This window comes from Brachypodium distachyon, chromosome 5, assembly GCF_000005505.3.
Source record: "Brachypodium distachyon strain Bd21 chromosome 5, Brachypodium_distachyon_v3.0, whole genome shotgun sequence".
Lineage (NCBI taxonomy): Eukaryota > Viridiplantae > Streptophyta > Magnoliopsida > Poales > Poaceae > Brachypodium > Brachypodium distachyon.
In genome coordinates, this window is record NC_016135.3 from 25,898,914 (window position 1) to 25,924,856 (window position 25,943).

At 46.4% G+C, this 25,943-nt stretch overlaps 4 protein-coding genes across 7 annotated transcripts; 2 read left to right on the top strand and 2 right to left on the bottom strand.

Annotated features, from left to right (window-relative positions):
- Positions 1-2,860: 2,860 nt before the first annotated feature.
- Positions 2,861-6,322, bottom strand: LOC100833534. The gene is made up of 5 exons (XM_003579340.4): positions 5,153-6,322; positions 4,687-4,788; positions 4,220-4,321; positions 3,753-3,854; positions 2,861-3,413 (listed from the first exon to the last, which is right to left on the bottom strand). The coding sequence occupies exons 1-5, from the start codon at positions 6,174-6,176 to the stop codon at positions 3,259-3,261; spliced, it is 1,485 nt and encodes a 494-aa protein (XP_003579388.1). The 5' UTR covers positions 6,177-6,322; the 3' UTR covers positions 2,861-3,258.
- Positions 6,323-12,980: 6,658 nt separating this feature from the next.
- LOC112269238 lies at positions 12,981-15,028 on the top strand. Of its 2 annotated transcripts, XM_024455478.1 has the most exons (3): positions 12,981-13,479; positions 13,563-13,783; positions 14,920-15,028. In XM_024455478.1, the coding sequence occupies exons 1-3, from the start codon at positions 13,448-13,450 to the stop codon at positions 14,994-14,996; spliced, it is 330 nt and encodes a 109-aa protein (XP_024311246.1). In that variant the 5' UTR covers positions 12,981-13,447; the 3' UTR covers positions 14,997-15,028. The 2 variants fall into 2 exon arrangements, 1 of the variants encoding a protein (XP_024311246.1); XR_002960764.1 differs by lacking the exon at positions 14,920-15,028 and adding an exon at positions 14,219-14,584 and having other exon boundaries at positions 12,981-13,783.
- Positions 15,029-15,031: 3 nt separating this feature from the next.
- Positions 15,032-19,619, bottom strand: LOC100824268. 3 transcript variants are annotated; one of them, XM_024455476.1, is made up of 10 exons: positions 18,518-19,619; positions 18,052-18,153; positions 17,606-17,697; positions 17,328-17,528; positions 17,067-17,186; positions 16,919-16,979; positions 16,720-16,844; positions 16,209-16,295; positions 16,050-16,138; positions 15,032-15,346 (listed from the first exon to the last, which is right to left on the bottom strand). In XM_024455476.1, the coding sequence occupies exons 1-9, from the start codon at positions 19,539-19,541 to the stop codon at positions 16,058-16,060; spliced, it is 1,893 nt and encodes a 630-aa protein (XP_024311244.1). In that variant the 5' UTR covers positions 19,542-19,619; the 3' UTR covers positions 15,032-15,346; positions 16,050-16,057. The 3 variants fall into 3 exon arrangements, 2 of the variants coding, with proteins under 2 accessions (XP_024311244.1, XP_014751714.1); XM_014896228.2 differs by having other exon boundaries at positions 17,067-17,192; XR_002960763.1 differs by lacking the exon at positions 15,032-15,346 and having other exon boundaries at positions 16,090-16,138; positions 16,209-16,636; positions 17,067-17,192; positions 18,518-19,614.
- Positions 19,620-24,202: 4,583 nt separating this feature from the next.
- Positions 24,203-25,612, top strand: LOC112269397. The gene has a single exon (XM_024456092.1). It carries the CDS (start codon positions 24,245-24,247, stop codon positions 25,610-25,612), a length of 1,368 nt encoding a protein of 455 aa, XP_024311860.1. The 5' UTR covers positions 24,203-24,244.
- Positions 25,613-25,943: the final 331 nt, after the last annotated feature.

The window sequence follows — 25,943 nt, forward strand, 5'->3', positions numbered from 1 at the left end:
AGTACTCCTATTGCAAGTCGTAGTACGACGAATTTTGTGTTGTCCAGGCTTGTTTGTGTACTGGCGAACGTTCAGACGAGATGCAGTAATTTGAGCAGAGGAGTGGGTCTGGCCCGGATCACAAACCGGCCGTCACGAGCTCCTATTATCGCCGTCTGTTCACGTGCTACATTTTCGCCTTCTTTTCGAAGAAATTACACGTTCAGACTCTCTTGTGATCACGAGCGTTCAGAAAATGACGTTGCTATTGCTGAACCCAAAAAATTAGGGTGGCGACGGATAACCTCATGAGCACCCGCCGAATAACCCGAGGTGCAGAGTTGGATGGATCTAATCTAGGGGATGAACGGAACATTTGGCAGCACCCTCCTGATTTAAGTACTTCATCTTGTACACCTAAACAAACCATGTCAGGACAACAACATCACAACCAACAGTGCTAGCTACAGAAAAAATTCAGCGTGTCGGGGAATTACTGGTCAGGATTCGGGAAGTCCCAGAATTCATTATCTGCCTCAACCACTTTGCTACGGATAGCTGCATTTTCTATCATATAAAGATGCAGATCTCATCTGGTTTCACCGCAAACTGCAACACCATTGGTGGTGGGTTACTGCATACGGAGTATATTACGATCCATTGATCCGGTCTTTGTTCCTATGGTTTGTCTCTGGAGGGAAGATGCAACCAAGCGCATCAGATCGGCACTAGTACGAGAACTTGCCACGACGCACGCAGCCAGATAAATTAAAGTATCCTTGCTCTAATTATTCCCCTATCGTGGACTGAATCTGATAATCTCCAAATATCTGTTTCTTTTCTCTCTCTCTCTCTCTCTCTCAAAGTCTTCTCTGCAGCCTGTTACTCTCGACGCCAACGATCATGTTCGAAAAGAAAATCCTTGCGTTCCCATCAAGGCCGAAGAAAATCGAAGTGCCAACATTTGCTAAACGACCCGTATAAGAATTAAGAATTGATTATTGGCTGCTTTGTGCAGGCCATAAGCCTGGGAGAAGGACGGATGGGTTACACCGAACTCGTCGGTTGTACTGAAATGCAGCCATCACGAGCCTCCAAGTTTGCTAGCGTCGTCTCTGGGTCTGAATTAAATCGTGTTCGCAGGTATGCAACCGTGCGTCGTTTTCTCCCATGATTACGATGCTTTGCATAGACTATAAACCGGCGTTAAAAAGAAAGTTCTGAAGGCAAAAGAGCCGGATGGCTATGTTATATGGGCTGCGGCCTGCAGGCCTTGTAGCGGGCTAGCAGGCCAGCTGCATGAGGACAAGATAACACGAGCGGTCCAGCAGAATCAGAAGGTAAGGGGCCTGATGCTGGAACCAGCCTAGCTACGGTGTACAACAGCAGGCCCAGGAAACAGTGAGTTCACGGGCCTTCTTATCGACGCGGCGGAGGGCCACGGTCACCATCTGCCGTCGCCGGCGACCAGGTGGTCCTGCGGGTGGCGGACCGGAACCCCAGCAGAACACTGAACACACATTTGCCTAGCCCAGGGCCAGCCAACAGCCCCGCGCGTTTCTTCGCCCGGTAGGAATGCTATCTCTGGCGTCTGTACGGATGACGGCGCAAGGGTTTCGCCTGAGAGCCACGGCGGCGGCGTCGAGTCCGCGCCGGGCTGCCACTGTGGAGGAGTGCTCGTGTGAGTAGCGGTCATGTGCTCTGGTTCCTCCTAGTACATCCTGTTTGATTTGTTTTGAACCTTTGATTTGACCAGTAATTTTGCTGCTAGATATGCGTTGCTCAGGTTATCTCAGCTCCTGATTATACTTTGTCTTTTCGTCAGCATGGTAACCCCCATATGAATATATGATGTTGTGTTAGAACTGCAAAAGTCTAGGCAACAATTAATGCTGTCTGTGACTAATTGACCATTCACCTTGTGAATACATTGACATTTCTTATCCACAAGATTTTCGGTGGTTCATGTTCTTGCTGAACTTGGTCCAAGTAAGCCGGCCATGTGTGCCAAGTTGTACCCATAGACTTGTATTCCTTGCGTACTTGCGTGCCCGGTGCCCCTAGCTATAATTGATACGAAGATAGCGAAGATAACAACAAGCCTGCATCAGAGTGTCAAGATCACTCACCATTGTTCTCCCAAGGTCTGGCCAGTACGGCCTAGCCATAGTGTATATGCGCGCAGGCAGGAGAAGGAAAAAGCTTATTGTCGAATATGGGTAGCTGCCGCCTGCCATGGAGATCATTGTCTTTGGTCCTATTTCTCTTGTTACAGTCCATGTTTCACTTGTCCTCTGGCTGCTTCATGGAGGAGAGAGCTGCGCTACTGGACATCAGGTCTTCCCTGATATGAACACGGGCTTTCCAGCGAAGCCAACCCCCCCTGACAGGGCCTGATTCATGGGGAAAGGATAATGATGATTGCTGCTCGTGGGAGCGTGTGAAATGCAACGGTAGCACCCAACGAGTGTCTCATCTTGACCTTCATTTTGTACGTAACACGATATCTGCAGAGGATGTTGGTATTTAAACTCGACAGTGTTTTCTGCATTCCATGAGCTTCATGTGCTCGAGATTCTCTCAGAACAGTATGTGTATGTAGTTGCTTCTTATTCTATTAACTGTACAAACAAAAACACATGCAGGATTAGTTGGACTAGACAAGCTTCGATATCTTGACCTCAGTTTCGTTACCCAGGGAGGGGGTTTTCCGGAATTTATTGGTAAACTTGTTTCACTGGAAGTTTTAGTTCTCGACTCAAACAACATGGCCGGAGGTCTTCCAGGCGCAGGTACAAAATTTTACTGTTTCTAGTATACTAAGGTAGAGATTGACATTTCATATCCATAATTATCTTAGCATCCCTATTCACTTTGCAGCTTTTGAAAATCTTAGAAACTTGCAAGAATTGAGTATGTCTGTGAATAACTTCAATGGAAACCTCCCAGAATCTCTATTTTCACTTCCTCGGCTAAAGATTCTGGTTCTCTCGGTAAATCTCTTTGTTGAGCCTATCCCAATTAGTTCATCCTCGGGACTGATTTCACTTGAAGTCTTGGATCTCAGTAACAATTACCTCAATGGAACTCTGCCGTTTTCAGGTAAAAAACAAGTTCTTACTTACATTAGGAAAGGACTTCATGTTTAATACTTCAGTTTGTGCCACCTGTAATCATTATACTACTTGCATGCATCACAGCCTTTAAAAGCATCGGGAAGTTGAATGTGGGTAGAAATCAATTCAGCGGATCTCTCCCTCCATCATTATTTGCACCTCCTCATCTGAAGTTCCTCGATTTGTCCTTCAATAATTTTGAAGGACCTTTTCCTATTAGTTTGTCTTCCGAACCAGTTCCACTTGAAGTCTTATGTCTTAGCGGTAATAACTTGAGTGGAGCTCTTCCGACTGAACAAGGTATGGAATAAGCATTTCCTGCTTATATCAGTAAATATAACAGAAATGTACGGTTACATGTTGCTTCGTGGCTCTTTGCAAATCAGTAATTAAGCAAACTACAATCAGCGTTTAGTATAGCGACCGGTGTTATAAAAGTACAGTCAGCCAATAAAACGCTACACAGACCACCGAATGCAAGGTACAGCAAATATAGATTAAAAGCAATAAGCAAGGAATGCATTGCCTCATTTTATCTTGTAAAATATTGCATGTGGAATTCCCTTTCCTTGAAAGTGTCATGCCAGGGAGCACTTCTGTTTCTAGATTTCTATAAATTGGAGTGTTCTAATAAGTATTTTGACATGGAAAAAGTACCTGCTGGATAGTATACTTTCTCTTCGCTTGATAGTTTATCAACATTAGAGATGGCAGCAATATCACCAATGTTGCTTGTACTCTTGCTAAGCTCATGTCCACCTGAAATATAACCAAAGGATCCCTCAAAGAAATATAACAGGAATGTATGGTTACATGTTGCTTCGTGGCTCTATCCAAATCAATATTTCAGCAGACTACAATCAGCACTCACCATAGCAACCAGTGTTATACAAAGTAACACAAAGTACAGTCACCCAATTAGAGGCTACACAGACCACTGAATGCAAGGTACAGCAAATATAGATTAAAAGCAATAAGCAAGGAATGCATTGCCTCATTTTATCTTGTAAAATATTGCATGTGGAATTCCCTTTCCTTGAAAGTGTCATGCCAGGGAGCACTTCTGTTTCTAGATTTCTATAAATTGGAGTGTTCTAATAAGTATTTTGACATGGAAAAAGTACCTGCTGGATAGTATACTTTCTCTTTGCTTGATAGTTTATCAACATTACAGATGGCAGCAATATCACCAATGTTGCTTGTACTCTTGCTAAGCTCATGTCCACCTGAAATATAACCAAAGGATCCCTCAAAGAAATATAACAGAAATGTATGGTTACATGTTGCTTCGTGGCTCTATCCAAATCAATATTTCAGCAGACTACAATCAGCACTCACCATAGCAACCAGTGTTATACAAAGTAACACAAAGTACAGTCAGCCAATAAAACGCTACACAGACCACCGAATGCAAGGTACAGCAAATATAGATTAAAAGCAATAAGCAAGGAATGCATTGCCTCATTTTATCTTGTAAAATATTGCATGTGGAATTCCCTTTCCTTGAAAGTGTCATGCCAGGGAGCACTTCTGTTTCTAGATTTCTATAAATTGGAGTGTTCTAATAAGTATTTTGACATGGAAAAAGTACCTGCTGGATAGTATACTTTCTCTTTGCTTGATAGTTTATCAACATTACAGATGGCAGCAATATCACCAATGTTGCTTGTACTCTTGCTAAGCTCATGTCCACCTGAAATATAACCAAAGGATCCCTCAAAGAAATACAACAGAAATGTATGGTTACATGTTGCTTCGTGGCTCTATCCAAATCAATATTTCAGCAGACTGCAATCAGCACTCACCATAGCAACCAGTGTTATACAAAGTGACACAAAGTACAGTCAGCCAATTAGAGGCTACACAGACCACTGGATGCAAAGTACAGCAAACATAGATTAAAAGCTATAAGCAAGGACTACATTGCCTCATTTTATCTTCTAAAATATGGCATCGTGGATTTCCCTTTCCTTGAAAGTGTCATGCCAGGGAGCTCTTCTGTTTCTAGATTTCTATAATTTGGAGTGTTATAATAAGTATTGAGATGGAAAAAGTACCTGCTGGAAAGGAGACTTCCTCTTTGCTTGACACTTGATCAACATTAAAGATGGTAGCAATATCATCCACGGTGATCTTCTGGCATGGTCTACCACCAGCTCCAGCCATCTGTCTTTTGGTCGTGATTTTGGAGAGTAGGTCATCAAACTCGCTTTTATCCCCTCTGATGGATGCAGGGAGGATTGTATCTTCTTTTAGATCAACCAAAGGAAGTGCCCGATTGCATTCTGCCTCCGCATCATCATGCCTACCCAAAAGGAACAGCAATCGGGCTCGGAAAGAAGCAGATACACCTGATTTGGGGAATGTTTCAACAATAGCATTGGCACTTTGTAGAAGCCTTTCCAATCCTTTGGTCCTGTCAAGATCTCGAGGGAGGTTGTTCATGTACTCTAATTCGATGAGAGCTTCGAACAGCCGCGCACGCACCGAGACCGGGAAGCGCTTGGCGAGACTTCGAGCCTCCTTCAGAGCATTCAGCGCCCCACCATGGCTATTGCGCACCTCTGATACCTTCTGAATCTCATGGTCAACGATCCGATTGGTCAGCCGTTCGTAGGACTGATCCTTCGCGTCGCGAGTGGAGGATCCCAGTCGGCTGTGGAGGCCTTGCGTCGTGACAGGTGGGTTTGCCTCCAAATCCCAAGCGCGGCGCAGCGCGGTCTCCGCCTCGCGGAACATCGATAACTCGACAAGCACGCCCGCGAGCGCGATATGGTTGTCGATGTTGTCGGGCGCCACCGAATTCACCTGGATGATCGCATGGTGAGCAGCGCGGAGGTGGGTCTCGGCTAGCGCCGCCGCGTCGGCCACCTCCTCCTCCGAGCCCGCAGCAGCCTCGCGCGCGCGGATGGCCGCATCGTAGTGGATCGCACCTATGAGGCTGGGAGGTAGGGGCGAGTCAGGGTGCTTCATGGCGAGCACGTCGGCCAGTTGCAGTGCGCGCCCGAATTGACCCTCTTCCTTCATGCGCATGATCTCCTTGCCCTTCTCTACCAAGTCGGAGATCGCAGAGCTGGCCATCGCGGGGAGCCTGAGAGGCCGTTGCGGGACGAGGCCGTGGGATTCGTGGGACGGCGGCGTTTGGTGTGGGACGAGGCGGCGGCGTTTGGTGTGGTGATTTTTGGGGGAGGGGATTGTGCGGGGGAAGGAAACCCACCGCCTTGAGCCCTTGAGGGTCCCCGACCGTTTAGCCGCAGGATTTTTCCCCTTTTTTTAATTGAATGCAACAAATCGCAGGGAAACGCCCTATTTTAGTTCCCAATGCCGCGTTATAGATTGTTGAGTAAATTCCACTGAAAATTTTAACATTATGGCACTTTCTATGATGTTTTTTGCAATTGTGAACCAAATTCGAATTTGAACATTTCGCTTTGGACCTGTTTGAAATTGTTAAGCAAAAGCAAAGCTGGCTCGTAAACATGTATTTTTAAGTTTCACTTCCAACAAAGCAATTCATACCTGGTTTTTCTACAATCACCCGAATCTAACTTGGTCCAGACGAACTTGCACACTGCACGGTCCAACTCTGGTAGTTTGAATTGCTTTGGTGCAAACACAAACTTTGAAGTACCATTTCAAATCTGAGCAAAGTTGAATATTTTACGGCGTTTGTCTCTTACTCTGAAGCCCAAGCCTAGGAGACGACCCTGAAGCCCAACTCCCGCTATTGCTCCGACAATTGGCTCTAGTAGCCTCGTCCAGCCCAGCATCTTTGAGCTTGGCCTAGCTCCTACGTTTTCCATTCTAAGAAAAAAAGCTCCTACGTTTTCCCTATTCTAAAAAGGACTGGACTATATAACAGCCGTGTGGCAGTTACCATAGCCACCGTACGTTTCCCGCGAATATTCTCCCCGATCCATTTCGCAAACCGATCGTGCGGCTCCCCCCCACCTCTTGCTTTTTTCCATGTTCGTGTGGAACGAACCACTGGTTGCATCCGTGCATGCAAATAGAAGTAAGAAGGGGGCTGCAGCATCAACACACACGTGCATTTTAAATGTTCTAGAAAATTTTAAAACTTGACTAGATCAAACCGTGTACTTGATTTATAATCCATTTCCACAGTTGACTTCGTATCGGCGAGGGCTTCGAAACAAGATCCCGATTAGATATGTTTCGGTGACTTCTTTCAAGCTTAGGAGTTACCAACCATAACTGTGCGAGTTACCAGACATATTTACTATTAGTTATTGATGTGAAAGCTATACTTACTCGGAGTGTTTCAAAACCTTTTTCGAGCTTGAAAGTTACCGGGCAATAATAAGTGAGTTATCGGGCTATTCATGATTATTTTGAAAGTTAGATCCAGTTGGGTATTCTTGGCCACTTTTTTTCCAACTTTAAAACTGTCATGTTGATGATAACTTAAACTTAAACGACTGGATAACTATATGAGTGTCATGTTGATAACTGTAACCTAAACAACTGGATAATTACGTGAGGAGTGTCTTGTAGGTAATTGTAGCCTAAACGACTGGAAAACTATCTAAGTATCAAGATGGTAACGCTAACCTCAGTAACCGGATAACTACACGAGTGTCATGTTGGTAACTATAACCTATAAATGACTAGTTAACTGCATGAGTGTCATGTTGGTAGCTGTAACCTAAACGACTATCTAACTATCTAACTATCTAACTACCTAAAGGAAAGAAGCGTAGCGGTGTTTAGCGGCTTTTTATTTATATTGAGTCGTAGGAACTCCGTACTATTAAGAGGGAGTCCACATGGGAAGGTAATGGGTGAATCAACTTCACGTACACAAACTATCATATTTGCACCCACATAAAGCCTACCCGTGCGAGAGAGAGCCACCCAAAGTCTAACTGTGTTGCCAGGTCTGTTCCAGGCCCGGAACTTCCGGCCTACATCCGGTAGGGCGGAACTTCCACCAAACGTCCGACCTACCTCCGTGATGCTACTGGAATTCATTTGTGTTTGGCGAAAGTTGGACCGGAACAAGGGCGGAAGTTCCGGGGCACCGGAACTTCCGGGATATGACCGGAACTTCCTATCCTGGCAGACTTAGTGCATAACGGTTAGATTTCGGGACCCCCATAAATAGTCATCCCCTGCCTCGGGATGAACTCATCCGAAGCCCAACTCTCTCCACACCATTTCTAAAACTTCAAAGTGCTATATCTCCCTCCATAGAGCTCCCCCCTTGTTGATGAAGGGGCGCGTAGAGATAAACAAAAACTTTTCCTACGCGAACTCCCAAGATCTAGCCGAGGTAGAAGGCCGCGAGGATTACCACTAGACGCGCAGTTGCGAATTATCGATGCGGCGCCTTGATGCAGTGCAGTCCCTCGATCCGATCCAGCCGATCCAATCCCGCGATCGTCGAAGTGCTGAACGTACAGCACCTCTGCCGGTATCCACACGTGCGAGGAGGAGCTCCGGCGGCGGACTGCTAGGTCCGGTGCGACGGTTGAACTGAATCGGGCTAGGGTTCTCAACGCATGAGAGTGGAAAAAACCGTTACCCTTAGGCATCCCACGCCCCTGCTTATATACCGAGTGGAAGTGGGCTCCAGCACTTGTGGCCCATCCACTTTGCGAGTCCAACTCGCATTGTCAGCCCAATTCCAGTTCGGGTCCAACCTGACCAAATACTTGCTCCCGCTCTTAAGTGTGTGACCCCGCAGACACATGGCGACTTGGACACGATTGGAGTCCGACTCTCAATCGATCAATCGGTAGCGGCTGCTAGCAGAACGTGCCGACTCCCAAGTACCATCGAGTCATGACGACGTACCTTCCAATGTGACATACGTCTTAGTCCCTTTTGCCTCACGATATACCTTGTCAAACTATAGGCGATTAATCGTCATCCTTTTAATAGTTCAACTCTCTTCTCGATCTGTGATATACGATTCATCCGACTAACTCTTAGTCGATCGACTCGGTTAACAGTTAACCAAGTCGCGCATGGCCATGCTTCCCGAATCATATCACTCGAGAGGGCCCAGAGAATATCTCTCCAGTCGGAGGGGCAAAATCCCATCTTGGTTATCCACATCACACAGCTTGATTCTCAGTCAACCCGAACTCTGCCTTTATAACTGCCCTGTTACGGAACAACGTTTGACAGAACCTAAGTTGGTGATCCACAATTCGGATTGTGCGATAACCTCAGGTCTAAGGATTACATTGATTGAGACATGCAAATGACGACCTACTCGTTGCATCTCAATATGGGTCAGTCCGACTCGCTAAACTCTTTAGCCGAGTCCGTGTAAGCTGGAATGACATCACCATGCCCATGACAAGTGGAACCGAGTCATCAGCCAACTTTCACATTAGTCTAGGTTATGTGTCCAGCACAACCTCAATGACTAAGGACAATTTAGTATGAACAACATGAATACTTAGTTCCACAATCAAATCACATATTCAATGATACATATCAGATGTTCAAACAAGGACAACTTAATAATATTTATGAATACATTGGGAATTACATCATACATGATTGCCTCTAGGGCATATTCCCAACAGTTGATTCTTTGAGGATTGGAGGAGGAGATCTAGATCTAGGGTTTCACCAAAGCAAAAAGTTGATTCACCTTGTTTCCTTTGTGGATTTTGTTACTCTTGGGATTTTAGGATCCATAGCCGGAAGGTGTCTCTTTAAGGCCCCCAATCTTGTGAGGAGGTGTTTGAGGATTCGGGAAGGAGCCTCCAATTAAGTTGTGGAGTCGTGCCCTTCTCCTTGTTTGTAAAGGTTCGGCGTTCGTCCTCAAGGAAGCCACTAGTGGAACTCACCTCACCTTTGTGGTGTGGTGAGTTGGAGAATAGAGTGAGCCTTTGTGGCGCCTCTATCTTTGTAATAGAGCACTCCTCCAAACGGAGACGTACACCGACCCCAATAGGTGGAACTCCGGTGAAATCTTCGTCTCCCCGTGTGGTATCATTCTTGCCCATTTACTTACTCGCAAAACTTAATTGTTTATCATGTGCTTCGGCTATCAAGCAAGTTTCAATTGATTATCTATTGCTTGTGCTCGTGCTTTGGCTATTGCATCATACTAGGGGTGTTCATCATTTAGATGTTTTAGTGAACCCATGTATTGATGCTTGCATCCCATAAAAGTGAAAAGAAAAGGTAAAACTTGTTAGTCGCCTATCAACCCCCCCCCCTCTAGTCGACCATACCGATTTTTCACTAGTGTTATATATTGTGCATCTTCACGTCACCATACAAAATCCTGAACAGACTAACTACTCTTAGCAAGACAAGAACCAAAACAACTAACATGTCATGGTAGCATCAACACGAATGACACCTAGAATTATGATCATATGAGGAAGCAAGGATGATGTGCTAACTTATGTGGATCAAGGGGGTGATCGTTGAGCTCCAGCTAGCAGTGGTGTCAGATATGGGAGCAGTCTTGGTCTCGCTGGGGGAATAAAAGGAAGCGAGCCGTCGAGGAGCAAGAAGCCCACACAGAGCTGGCGATGGAAACCAAGCCGCACAACTAGTGCCTACTCGCCGGTATTACTCGCCGCAGGTGTGGCCTCACTGCTTGAATCATTTGACCGATCCCGCCTAGATCCAGTCCCCCGGGGCGCCGTTCCCTAGATCCCGGCCCGCCGCGCAGCTCCTCTACCCCCCCCCCCCCTACCCCCCTCATCACGACGTAGCAGTTCTGCCCTAAGCCTGTGTCTGGGAACTACTTATCTGGTGATATCTCTTATTACTTTTTCAACGCATCTAGTCTGCTTGCTTTGGATATAAGAAACAATCACTTCACGGGCAGCCTACACTGGGTACGTTCTATTGATAACATTAGGATTCTTTCCTTGGGCAGAAACAGGTTTGGAAGGGAAGATTACTCCAAGCCTGTGCAAACTCGTGTACTTGAGGATAATTGATTTGGCCCATAACAAGCTTTCGGGTTCGTTACCATCATGTATTGGTAACATCTCTTTCAACGGTGACACAGATGATCAATTTTTTGCACCAGCATTTTGGGCATCGGACTCCTACAATTCTTTCTATGGCTTAAGAGACTTCACCTTTGCTACCAAAGGGAATTTCTACACATACGGCCGCAGTTTCTTCGTTTTGATGTCCGGCATCGACCTATCTGCAAACATGCTGGATGGAGAAATTCCTCGGAGCTAGGAAATCTGAGCCATGTCAAATCCCTTAATCTGTCCCATAATTTCTTTGTTGGCCCGATCCCAACAACTTTTGGTGGCTTAGAGGAGATGGAAAGTTTGGACCTCTCCCATAATGAGCTGACTGGACCAATACCTCTACAGTTAGCTCATTTATCACCATTGGGGGTGTTCTCTGTGGCATACAACAACTTGTCAGGATGCATACCAAACTCCGGTCAGCTTGGGTCATTCAGCATGGACAGCTACCTTGGCAACACCAACCTTCGCAAGATTACACAGGGGAGCATATGTGCTGCTCCCGGTCCAGATCCCGTTCTGGAGGAAGTTGTGGGAGAGACTGCTGGTGACCCAGTCCTGTACGCGGTCACTGCTGCCTCGTTTATTTTGGCATTTTGGGCCACTGTTGCGTTCTCGTTTTGTCATCCGTACGGGAGGTATGTGATACTCAAGTTGTAATAGAGTAGGTCCTAAATGTGATGCTCAAAGTTGTACTGTGTCCCAAAACAAAACAGCTTGTTATGCACTTTATGTGTAAGTATACAACTATACATCCACATCAGTTTTTAAATTTTGTACCATATTGTACCTTTTCTTACGGAAATGTATTAGATTGGCTTTGATTAGTACAGACTTGCAGTGAAACAAAACGCTACCAGTAAGAAACAACCTTTGGCTTATCACACAATGTTTTTTTTACGGAACCTCATCAAGAGGGCAAGGTGCTCCTGCATTTCATTAAAGAAGAATAGAGGCTCTATTTATAAGGGACCGAGCCGAAAACCGCACCTTATCACACAATGTCAGAACTGTCTGCTAGTTAACACACAGGTTCGATACACATCTCTAATCTCTGTGTCTGTTCATGCTAGCAAACCTGCCGTTGATTTTCTCCTCAAGCTTGTTCTTGACGACCTTCTATCCTTTTCCAGCCTACCTTCCGTGACTCATGACGCCATCTACAATCTTTAACATGTCCCTTCATGAAGTAATGCCTTGTACCTACCCGACATGGTTAGCATTAGCAAAGCTGTTACGGTCCTGATTCCAAGGCTGGAAATGGAGACAGAGAAAAAGGGGATTTTATTTATTTATTTTTGCATCAAGAAGGATTTGGGATTTTCACTTGAGTTTCTTCTGTTGCATTTCCGTCCAGTTTGTTGCAGACCTAACTCCAGAGAAAGAGGCTTATATTCAGGCCAGAATCTGGTCAAGGCCAAGCATTGTCACAATACGGCACGCAAGGAAGAACAAGGTCTTCGGAGCGGCTGGCATAACCACATGCGCCACACTGATTCATAATGAGTGTATTGTGCAGAGGCAGCATGAGGGTAATTCCCAGTCCCAGGTTGGTATTGCCCATTGAGGGCTCGTTCGGTTAGATAAATCCCTGTAGGGATTGAAGAGGATTGAAAGGATTTTGGCCTAAATTCTTACTAATCTCTACCAATCCCCACCGGGACGGGAGTAACCGAACGAGGCCTGATGGAGATAGTCTTTCTTTCCCCTGCACAAGACCTGTCACCTGGGGCTCGGTGGCCGCATCTTTCTTCAAAAAAGAAAGATGTATGTAACACTTTTGTGACTCCATGTAAAAACCGACAACACGACGTAGTACCAACAGCCTAAGTTCCTAAGCCATACCTTTTCAGCACCATGACCAGTATGTCTGGCCGCAGCACACTGAACAAATACCTCCCGTACAACCTACGTACTCCTTCCGTCCAACAAAAATTGTCTCAAATTTGTTAAAATTTGGATGTATCTAGACATGACTTAGTGTATAGATCAATAGATGCATTCAAATTTGATCAAAGTTGAGACATTTTTTGTTGGAAAGGGAGAGTATCACATTTTGTCATCCGGTCACACTGTGTGATGCTCTGTGATGTCTGGGGTGACAGTTCAGTTCTGTGTGCCAGGTTGCACTCTGCTCATCTGCTGGCATACCCCAGGCTCAGATATAAAGCTAACACAAAGCTAGTGGATCAGCAAACTCACAATTCTTCTCTCAAGGTCTAGCCACTACAGCCCCAACCGTAGTGTATATGCGCGCCGCCGGTAGAAGGAAAAGCTTATTGGCTGCAGATGGGTAATTTCTTGCGTCTCTGGTGATCGAGCAGGGTACAGCTTTCTTGCGGGAAGATAAAGAGAAGATCATTCATGACCACTTCCGTGCTTCTTTGCTTCTTTGGGTATGGCTTTCCTGTGGGGGTCGGCTCTGTAACTGGGAGGTCCTATTTCTCTTATTACAGTACATGTTTCACTTGTCCTCTAGCTGTATCATGGAGGAGAGGGCTACCCTACTGGACATCAGGTCTTCCCTGACGAGAGCACGGTCTTCCCAATTCGGAGCACCAGTCCTGACGGCGCCTGTTCGTATGAATTGGCAAATTCAGAGGATGATGCTTGGTAACTTGACGGTGTTTTCTGCATTCCATGAGCTTTTGTACCTGGATCTATCATACAACAAGCCCTGTTCGCTAAGCTGCTTCGAAGGTACTCCTTCCGATCCAAATTGTTGTCAAAATATTACATGTAACAATAGATACATTTATATTTTGACAAATTTGACTCAAGAATTTAGGATCAGAGGGAGTACGTATGTGCTCGGAATTCTCTTATAGAACAATTCGTAACTGTGGTTGTTTTCTTATCTCCTAGCTGTACAAATAAAAACAAGATTAGTTGGACTAGACAAGCTTCGATACCTTGATCTGCTGTACGTGAAAGGAGCAGCTATAGCTAGCAATTTCATTACGTCGGGTTCAAGGCATTTTACCGTTCAGTCAGTCATAGCAGTCGACATTAATTCACCCTTTTGTTGCATCCATCACCGGCTCTGCAGATTGAGTTTCGTTATTCAGTTTGGTTGTTTGTTTATTTGTTTTGAACTGATGCCCTACATTCTACTGCGACGGTGGTGGATAAAAGTGCACCTACCAATGGCCAATGGGCAATGGGGACGACCTCGATGAGTACCTGAAGCGGTGGAGGCCATGGCGTCACCAGCAGCAGTTTCATCTTTTACCCTAGCTCTTTTTTTTCGGCCTAGATTTCACAGTTCATGGATTAGTTTGGTTTCGTTTACTGCTATAGACCATGGAGGGTTGAGATAAGCCATGTCAAGTCAAGTCACCATTAATTTGATGGTTGCAAAAGAAACCACCGATTGCTGTTGATGGTCTGATCGAGTTTTTGCTCCACTTGATCTGATCGAGTTCTGATTTGTTATTTCTCCCATTATTCTTGGCTTTATGTAGAGATTTGTTGTCAAAGCCGTGCAGCATGCCTACTATCTACTCCCTCCGATCCATATTAATTGTCGAAATATTACATGTATATAGACGCTTTTTAAACATAAATACATCCGTAGTTGGACAAATTTGAAACAATTAATATGGATCGGAGGGAGTAACAATTTGATCTATTACTGTATTATCTTTGTTTTATTTCCGGCGGCGTGCACTGGTGACGGTTTGGATCGGTTGTTTCTATACTTCTAGCAGATTTGCCTCTCAGCTTCTTAGTGATGTGGGAAATGTCTTTGGGTTGGTTGGCTCATTGCCATGAAATTTCTGTGCAGAAGAAATGGATTGACCCAGACTCATTGGGTTTTTGGTTTGTGTGGCTAGGTGGAGCAGCACCAAAAGCTTTATGCAAAGCTACATCAGAAGTATCCACGGAGGATATATACTTCCCCAGACTATAAGGATACTCTATTCAAACAAAAACAAGAAACCCCCAGAAAAAAAAAGGCAGTAACTATATCATCATATCTATATTTATCTAACTACAAGCATGATCGCTAACAGTTTAGTTGGGCCACAACCCGCATCCACTTCAAGGCAACATTAAGCCATCCCCAACAGAAATTGCAAGGTTTAAAGGAGGCCGATACATCTCCTTGCTCTATTCTACAGTATTTCGCAGTTTTGTTTACAGAAGTATCTCGACACTCTGCTGGCCCCAAGATCACCAGCGGCTCAATTGCGCACACTGGACATGCAGTTGCCCTTGGGCCTGCCCCTGCCCAAGTGCATCTTCGCACCGTTCTCTTGCCTGAAGAAGAAGCAAGAGATGTCAGTCTTGAATGCTTCTGGTTATCATGTGATACTTGTGTTCTATGCATTTATTTCTCTTAGGGAAGTGAATTATCTATCAGGTTGAACTATGTATGGGCTGGCTACAAATTAATGTTTGTGTAAAAGTCGAGGTTAGAGACCAATCTAGTGCAAACTGAAAATGGTTGGAATCTGCTTAACTTTTCTCACCGATACAGTAGAACATATAGAGGCTCTATAATTTGCTAAATTATCTATGTACTCATGTGATATATGAGTGCCTTATGTCCACAGCCTGAAGAGACCATCAATTAATTTACATTTTCGATGTCGTGGCAACTATTTGTATTCCTCCAATTGACACGGTAAATTCCTCCTACGAGACTAACTCTGACTTAATCTATCTACCAGTCCAAGAAATAACCTGAGTAGCGTACAACGGTACAAGTCCCATTTTTTTGTTCACAACAAACCCACGATTCTAAGCATAAAGCATCTAAACCAAATCTGTGTTGTTACATATGACACCAAACAGCTCTGCTATGTAGCCACGACACCACCAAGCAGTCGATATCATATAAACCGACAATGACACAATGGATTCTCACCAACCGTGCAGTGTGCTGCAGCGTGTTCTCCCCTAGTATATAACAGGCACATACATTATGTAGGACAGAGTTGTGATGTTAATGCAAACATACCTCTTCGGCTACTTGATAACCTCGTAAAGAAGTACAGATGGCCTGTACTTCCTGCACATTTCAAGCATAAATTCCCAGGAGCCCAGACACTGCATGGAAGTTACAAAACGTTTAACACAGAAAATGTTGACCAAGTAATTGGCTACATGCTACATTTACCTTCTGAACTCCTCCTGCCTCATTATACATAATCCAGCATCCATCAGCTCGAACAATGTCAACACAACAGCCATCCAAGTAACATATCTGTAAATGAATACCATGTGGCTTGTACATAAGACAAGAACTTGTATACAAGGGTCTCCGTCTCCTTTAACCTTGGCTTCAAAAAATTCTCATATGACGCGGAAAAAAGACCCAATTCAGACTTCAAGCAATTCCAACTTTCAATGGACAAATACAGGACATCTCTAGGGCCTTTTCAAATTATCAGTGCATCCAAATTGGGATTTTAAGACACTGTGTGTGCATCTTAAAGCATATCCAGCATCGAACACCAATGGAGAGACATTAACACCACGATAAATGCCATGTGTAATTTTTCATGGCTATTTATATGAGTCAATTATTCACCTTCCTCATAATACCTTAATGTCAAAATTAAAAAATAATCATTAATGGTTGAGGTCTATAACCAGATTAATTTAGATAAAAGATTTTGTGCACGTACCATTGCTGCTAGGCTGTAAACTGCTGTACCGCTGTTGTAAGCAAAAGTCATAACAGGTCCAACATATTCATTCAGGATTTCTCTAAAAGACCGCGGATCTGCCCTCACATTTGTCCAATAGACCACTGAAATAGTAACAACAAAATAAACAACAAGGTAACTTCATAATTTACTGTATATTCTTACAAATATATATTACCGATTGTTGAGTGGGGTTCCTTCCTACTAGGAGAACTACAGTTGATACATATGTTGTTGACCTGCATAAAAATAGGAAATAACCTCAATTATGGCCTGTTTGCTGAAAAAAATGTTGACTAAAGCAAGTGTTAGCATATATAAGAAACCTTTTTGGATCTGCACGAATTGCAAGCAAATGTACCACCGACGAATCGAATGTGTAAACACAAATCATTCACATGAAGTCCGTTAAGAATTGTGGTGGTAATTTCAGAGACAAAATCATCCTGTAGCTGAAGAATACAAAAATGATCAAATTTCTAGAAAGACACACAAGAGAGAATACTTTATATGCTTTGTGATCACATTTCCCACACAAGTATGACTAAATAAAAGCAGAGAAAGAGCATAATGTAAAATATGTGTACCTTCTCAAAGAAATTTTCATCGTCTAATCTTCTTTTTATTGCATATGCTAGACATCGTAGTTGTTCCTTATGATCTTCATTATTCTCCCATAAAGAAAAGATGTTTTGTACGATCTCACTAATACAAGGACCATTATGATTGGTGCAAAGAGACTCCATCTCTATAACTTCAGCAACGAAGTGTCTCAAACACCACAATGTCTGCACAATCGTAAAAGTTTAGAAAAAAATCCATAGCATAATGATCAAAGCGATTTTGAAAAGAACAAATTCGTTACCATTAGAATGAACTCTAGCAAGTGAATGCCTTTCGTGTTTGAGCAGTAGAAAGTTCCAACAGTTCTTGTACTCTTGCTAAGCTCGTGTCCACCTGAAATATAACCAAAGGATCCCTCAAAAAAATATAACAGAAATGTACGGTTACATGTTGCTTCGTGGCTCTTTGCAAATCAGTAATTAAGCAACCTACAATCAGCGTTTAGTATAGCGACCGGTGTTATAAAAGTACAGTCAGCCAATAAAACGCTACACAGACCACCGAATGCAAGGTACAGCAAATATAGATTAAAAGCAATAAGCAAGGAATGCATTGCCTCATTTTATCTTGTAAAATATTGCATGTGGAATTCCCTTTCCTTGAAAGTGTCATGCCAGGGAGCACTTCTGTTTCTAGATTTCTATAAATTGGAGTGTTCTAATAAGTATTTTGACATGGAAAAAGTACCTGCTGGATAGTATACTTTCTCTTTGCTTGATAGTTTATCAACATTACAGATGGCAGCAATATCACCAATGTTGCTTGTACTCTTGCTAAGCTCATGTCCACCTGAAATATAACCAAAGGATCCCTCAAAGAAATACAACAGAAATGTATGGTTACATGTTGCTTCGTGGCTCTATCCAAATCAATATTTCAGCAGACTGCAATCAGCACTCACCATAGCAACCAGTGTTATACAAAGTGACACAAAGTACAGTCAGCCAATTAGAGGCTACACAGACCACTGAATGCAAAGTACAGCAAACATAGATTAAAAGCTATAAGCAAGGACTACATTGCCTCATTTTATCTTCTAAAATATGGCATCGTGGATTTCCCTTTCCTTGAAAGTGTCATGCCAGGGAGCTCTTCTGTTTCTAGATTTCTATAATTTGGAGTGTTATAATAAGTATTGAGATGGAAAAAGTACCTGCTGGAAAGGAGACTTCCTCTTTGCTTGACACTTGATCAACATTAAAGATGGTAGCAATATCATCCACGGTGATCTTCTGGCATGGTCTACCACCAGCTCCAGCCATCTGTCTTTTGGTCGTGATTTTGGAGAGTAGGTCATCAAACTCGCTTTTATCCCCTCTGATGGATGCAGGGAGGATTGTATCTTCTTTTAGATCAACCAAAGGAAGTGCCCGATTGCATTCTGCCTCCGCATCATCATGCCTACCCAAAAGGAACAGCAATCGGGCTCGGAAAGAAGCAGATACACCTGATTTGGGGAATGTTTCAACAATAGCATTGGCACTTTGTAGAAGCCTTTCCAATCCTTTGGTCCTGTCAAGATCTCGAGGGAGGTTGTTCATGTACTCTAATTCGATGAGAGCTTCGAACAGCCGCGCACGCACCGAGACCGGGAAGCGCTTGGCGAGACTTCGAGCCTCCTTCAGAGCATTCAGCGCCCCACCATGGCTATTGCGCACCTCTGATACCTTCTGAATCTCATGGTCAACGATCCGATTGGTCAGCCGTTCGTAGGACTGATCCTTCGCGTCGCGAGTGGAGGATCCCAGTCGGCTGTGGAGGCCTTGCGTCGTGACAGGTGGGTTTGCCTCCAAATCCCAAGCGCGGCGCAGCGCGGTCTCCGCCTCGCGGAACATCGATAACTCGACAAGCACGCCCGCGAGCGCGATATGGTTGTCGATGTTGTCGGGCGCCACCGAATTCACCTGGATGATCGCATGGTGAGCAGCGCGGAGGTGGGTCTCGGCTAGCGCCGCCGCGTCGGCCACCTCCTCCTCCGAGCCCGCAGCAGCCTCGCGCGCGCGGATGGCCGCATCGTAGTGGATCGCACCTATGAGGCTGGGAGGTAGGGGCGAGTCAGGGTGCTTCATGGCGAGCACGTCGGCCAGTTGCAGTGCGTGCCCGAATTGACCCTCTTCCTTCATGCGCATGATCTCCTTGCCCTTCTCTACCAAGTCGGCGATCGCGGAGCTGGCCATCGCGGGGAGCCTGAGAGGCCGTTGCGGGACGAGGCCGTGGGATTCGTGGGACGGCGGCGTTTGGTGTGGGACGAGGCGGCGGCGTTTGAGGCGGCGGCGTTTGGTGTGGGACGAAGCGGCTAGGCGTGGTGATTTGGGACAACTGGAGCTTCTGGGGGAGGGGATTGTGCGGGGGAAGGAAACCCACCGCCTTGAGCCCTTGAGGGTCCCCGACCGTTTAGCCGCAGGATTTTTCCCCTTTTTTTAATTGAATGCAACAAATCGCAGGGAAACGCCCTGTTTTAGTTCACAATGCCGCGTTATAGATTGTTGAGTAAATTCCACTGAAAATTTTAACATTATGGCACTTTCTATGATGTTTTTTGCAATTGTGAACCAAATTCGAATTTGATCATTTCGCTTTGGACCTGTTTGAAATTGTTAAGCAAAAGCAAAGCTGGCTCGTAAGCATGTATTTTTAAGTTTCACTTCCAACAAAGCAATTCATACCTAGTTTTTCTACAATCACCCGAATCTAACTTGGTCCAGACGAACTTGCACACTGCACGGTCCAACTCTGGTAGTTTGAATTGCTTTGGTGCAAACACAAACTTTGAAGTACCATTTCAAATCTGAGCAAAGTGGAATATTTTACGGCGTTTGTCTCTTACTCTGAAGCCCAAGCCTAGGAGACGACCCTGAAGCCCAACTCCCGCTATTGCTCCGACAATTGGCTCTAGTAGCCTCGTCCAGCCCAGCATCTTTGAGCTTGGCCTAGCTCCTACGTTTTCCATTCTAAGAAAAAAAGCTCCTACGTTTTCCCTATTCTAAAAAGGACTGGACTATATAACAGCCGTGTGGCAGTTACCATAGCCACCGTACGTTTCCCGCGAATATTCTCCCCGATCCATTTCGCAAACCGATCGTGCGGCTCCCCCCCACCTCTTGCTTTTTTCCATGTTCGTGTGGAACGAACCACTGGTTGCATCCGTGCATGCAAATAGAAGTAAGAAGGGGGCTGCAGCATCAACACACACGTGCATTTTAAATGTTCTAGAAAATTTTAAAACTTGACTAGATCAAACCGTGTACTTGATTTATAATCCATTTCCACAGTTGACTTCGTATCGGCGAGGGCTTCGAAACAAGATCCCGATTAGATATGTTTCGGTGACTTCTTTCAAGCTTAGGAGTTACCAACCATAACTGTGCGAGTTACCAGACATATTTACTATTAGTTATTGATGTGAAAGCTATACTTACTCGGAGTGTTTCAAAACCTTTTTCGAGCTTGAAAGTTACCGGGCAATAATAAGTGAGTTATCGGGCTATTCATGATTATTTTGAAAGTTAGATCCAGTTGGGTATTCTTGGCCACTTTTTTTCCAACTTTAAAACTGTCATGTTGATGATAACTTAAACTTAAACGACTGGATAACTATATGAGTGTCATGTTGATAACTGTAACCTAAACAACTGGATAATTACGTGAGGAGTGTCTTGTAGGTAATTGTAGCCTAAACGACTGGAAAACTATCTAAGTATCAAGATGGTAACGCTAACCTCAGTAACCGGATAACTACACGAGTGTCATGTTGGTAACTATAACCTATAAATGACTAGTTAACTGCATGAGTGTCATGTTGGTAGCTGTAACCTAAACGACTATCTAACTATCTAACTATCTAACTACCTAAAGGAAAGAAGCGTAGCGGTGTTTAGCGGCTTTTTATTTATATTGAGTCGTAGGAACTCCGTACTATTAAGAGGGAGTCCACATGGGAAGGTAATGGGTGAATCAACTTCACGTACACAAACTATCATATTTGCACCCACATAAAGCCTACCCGTGCGAGAGAGAGCCACCCAAAGTCTAACTGTGTTGCCAGGTCTGTTCCAGGCCCGGAACTTCCGGCCTACATCCGGTAGGGCGGAACTTCCACCAAACGTCCGACCTACCTCCGTGATGCTACTGGAATTCATTTGTGTTTGGCGAAAGTTGGACCGGAACAAGGGCGGAAGTTCCGGGGCACCGGAACTTCCGGGATATGACCGGAACTTCCTATCCTGGCAGACTTAGTGCATAACGGTTAGATTTCGGGACCCCCATAAATAGTCATCCCCTGCCTCGGGATGAACTCATCCGAAGCCCAACTCTCTCCACACCATTTCTAAAGCTTCAAAGTGCTATATCTCCCTCCATAGAGCTCCCCCCTTGTTGATGAAGGGGCGCGTAGAGATAAACAAAAACTTTTCCTACGCGAACTCCCAAGATCTAGCCGAGGTAGAAGGCCGCGAGGATTACCACTAGACGCGCAGTTGCGAATTATCGATGCGGCGCCTTGATGCAGTGCAGTCCCTCGATCCGATCCAGCCGATCCAATCCCGCGATCGTCGAAGTGCTGAACGTACAGCACCTCTGCCGGTATCCACACGTGCGAGGAGGAGCTCCGGCGGCGGACTGCTAGGTCCGGTGCGACGGTTGAACTGAATCGGGCTAGGGTTCTCAACGCATGAGAGTGGAAAAAACCGTTACCCTTAGGCATCCCACGCCCCTGCTTATATACCGAGTGGAAGTGGGCTCCAGCACTTGTGGCCCATCCACTTTGCGAGTCCAACTCGCATTGTCAGCCCAATTCCAGTTCGGGTCCAACCTGACCAAATACTTGCTCCCGCTCTTAAGTGTGTGACCCCGCAGACACATGGCGACTTGGACACGATTGGAGTCCGACTCTCAATCGATCAATCGGTAGCGGCTGCTAGCAGAACGTGCCGACTCCCAAGTACCATCGAGTCATGACGACGTACCTTCCAATGTGACATACGTCTTAGTCCCTTTTGCCTCACGATATACCTTGTCAAACTATAGGCGATTAATCGTCATCCTTTTAATAGTTCAACTCTCTTCTCGATCTGTGATATACGATTCATCCGACTAACTCTTAGTCGATCGACCCGGTTAACAGTTAACCAAGTCACTTATTTAAAAACGGAGGAAGTATATGAAATAATTTTAAAATATTAAACTATGCATTGGCCATTGGCTCTGAATTTGGTGTATGTACATAATCTATAGTATCATATGTGGTCTATACGAGTGGGAAAACACATAGCTCCCCTCTTTTTTTTCGGGTACACATAGCTCCCTTGTAAAGTGACTTTTGGATTCGAAATGGGAAGTTTAAATATTTGGAATAGTTTACTTGGTCTGGATTTTTAATTGTCTGATGATTGGCGTATGCATTACCGAGGTAATATAGAATATAGTCACCTTGAGTTCATATTAATGAACCTAAATTATATCGCGCTAAAACATTTGCGCGTCAGTCCGGCGCACGACGCGCTCGAGCGCAAATGCTTCTGCGTTGACATCCTTAAAATCGATTTTGCACCTTGACTTTGTAGAGGTCGACATTATCAAACCATGACCTCTAAATGATAAAATTTGGCACCCTGTGCTTTTTAATCCCTATCCATATGTTCAGAAACCTGTTTCCCAAACCAGGATTGCTCACGTGGCTTCCCACTGACATGGGGAACCCACACGTCAGTGAGGCAAACATCTTCTTCCTCCCTCGGCTTCTTCCCCACATCACGACGCCGGCCTGCCGCTACCCACTCCCTGCCCCTCCCATCAATGCGGCCTGCAGCTCCCTGCACTCCTGCCAGCCCGCCGCTCTGTGCGTTCACGTCGGCCCGCCGATTCATGCGCTCCCGTCGCTCTGTGCCGACCCGCCGCTCCGTGCCCTCCCGTCGGCCCGCCGCTCCTTGAGCTCCCGCGTCACGTCCTTCTGTGCCGGCCTGCCGCTCCCTTCCCTCCCCGCGGGCCGATGCCCTTCATGCCCGTCGGTGCGCGCACCCTGCACCGCGCCGCCTCTCCCGCACGCCGGCCTCGCCAAGGTGCCGCTCCCTGACGCTCCCGCACGCCGGCCAGGCCCTGCCACCGCTCCCAGGCGCTCGCGCGCCTTGTTGCCGGCGCGGACGAGGTCTTCGCCAGCGGCGGCCAGCCTTATCTCCTTCCCTTCGATCCTCTCGCTGGAGGTCAGATCGACACAAATTCAGAAGCTGGAATGAATATTCGGATTCCTCGACATCATCGTCGGCCCGTTCGCGAGGTTGGGGGTGTTCGAGGAGAGGCTGGGGTGAATATCCAGATTCCTCGACATCATCCGAAGCTGGGCCGCCTGCTGGCCGCGCTGTCCAAGAGGAAGGAGCGGCTGTCCACGTGGTGGCGTCGTTGTGTTCACGGAGGCGCTACCGAACGCCGTGAGCGGCAGTACCTCCAATACCGTCTTGAACTCGCCATGTCAGCAAGGAAATCTCATTTTATGCGCTACAGACCGGGGTTCGGAAGGGATAGGGTGCCAAATTAAGAGATTTAGAGGTCAGTCGACCTTAAAAAAAGATTCGAAATAGACTTTACTCTTGGTAAAACTACACACCTCTGATGCTACGGCTGACACGTTTATTATGCCGTCCAGATTACGTATTTCTTCTGTCCAACAAAAGATGTCTCAAGTTTGGTAAAATTTGAATGTATTTACACATGACTTAATGTATAGATGCATTTAAATTTAGTCAAAGTTGCGATATACTTCCTTGAACGGAGGAGTACATATTCTCCCACGAGTGCAAGTAAACGAAATAATACACGATCGGGGATGCCCTAACTAGGAGGAGGAGTAAGTTGGGCAGATCGATACGACACGGTACGCGCGGCGGCCATGGAAGAATCAACCGCCGACGACAAACCGAACTGGTCCGAGTTGCCGGAGGACATGCTGCTCACCGCAATGTCGGCCATGGATGCCCTCGACGTCGTCCGCTCGAGCGCCGTCTGCTCCCACTGGCGCTCCACCTACACCACGCTCCGCCGGCTCCGCCTCCCGTCCTCCAAGCAGCAATCCCCCTGCCTGCTCTACCCCCGGCCCCGGCCCCGCGACGCCAGCGGCGGGCCTGCAGATAGTGATGACGACGCGCGGCTCTGTCGTGATGACGACGCGCCGCTCTATCTCTACTCCCCTTCCGCCGACGCCACCGTCCGCATTAGGCTCCCGCAGGACGACGCGCTCGTCCTCGCGGGCTCCGCCCACGGGTGGCTCTTCGCCACGGACAAGGCGGCCAACCCTTACTTGCTCAACCCTCTCACGGGCGCAAAGGCGCCGCTCCCGCCCGTCACCACCTTCCAGTGCGTGGTCGGCAGCTCCCTGGACGGCCACGGGGACATCGTCTACCACGTCGACGCCCCCAACCTGCCGTCGGCTCCGACCTACGCCGTCCCCGCGCGGCGCGCCCGCTCCTGGATGTACCGCCACGTGGCCATCTCCGCGGGCGGCGCGGACCCGTCGTGCGTCGTCCTCGTCGTGCACCAGCGGCCCATGGACCTCCACTTCGCCAGCCCAGCTGGAGGAGCCGACGGCCGCTGGGCCTGGGCCTCGCTCGCCGCCTCCCTCGGCTACGGCTTCATCAGCGCCGTCTACAACGACAAGGACGGCCTCTTCTACGCGCTCCAGTGCTGCGGCACCGTCCACGCCCTGGACCTTCATCACCGCCGCCACGGCCCCCAGACGTGGGTCGCCGCGCGCATGCACAGGCTACGGGAGGTGCTTCTCGTTTCCCGGATCCTTTGCCTCGCCGTCGCGCCGTGCGGCGGCGTCTTGCTGGTGGCGAGGAAGCATTGGCTGTCGGAGCCCGACGACGTCTTCGACGCCGCGAACCCCTTCTACGTGTACAAGCTTGACCTCGGCGCCAAGGAAGAAGACAAGAAGAAGAAGCCGGAGAAATTAGAGGGCATCGGAGACCGCCAGCACGTGCTGTTAATCGGGGAAAAGTGCTCGGCCTTGTGCGTTAAGATCAACATGGAGGATTGCCCGAGGTTACGAACAAATTGCGCCTATCTGGCCGACTTCATCCGTAGGGAATTCCTCTGTGACCCATTCCGGATAATCAGGAGGCGGGACATGGGCGTTTACTGGGACTTTGAGACCGGGCAGTTGCACAACATCGCTCATCTGTGGCCTGCTCACCATTTGGACCTGGAATTACCGGACTCGGCGCCTGCTTCGATATGGATCACACCCTCTCCTTTTTAATTATCCATGGAATAACACGTGCGTGATCGAGTTCATGTCTAGCAATGCTATCATATAGTTTCCTGGGTTAACAAGCGCAAGAATTGTATAAAGGGGCTAGGGTAGGTAAAATGTGGAATTAACTCTTAATTTTACTTATGGAATTTTTAAATCCTTCTTCTTTCCATGCACTGATTACTCTCGGTTTTTTTCTTCAAAACGTAACAGATACTCCATTTATTTGGAGTATCTATGGAGTATGTTTTATTGGGTAACTTCTCCATTTATTTGGCCTTTCACTTGAATTGATGTCTCGTTCATTTTCATAATTTGGTATCCTGGCGATCTAGAT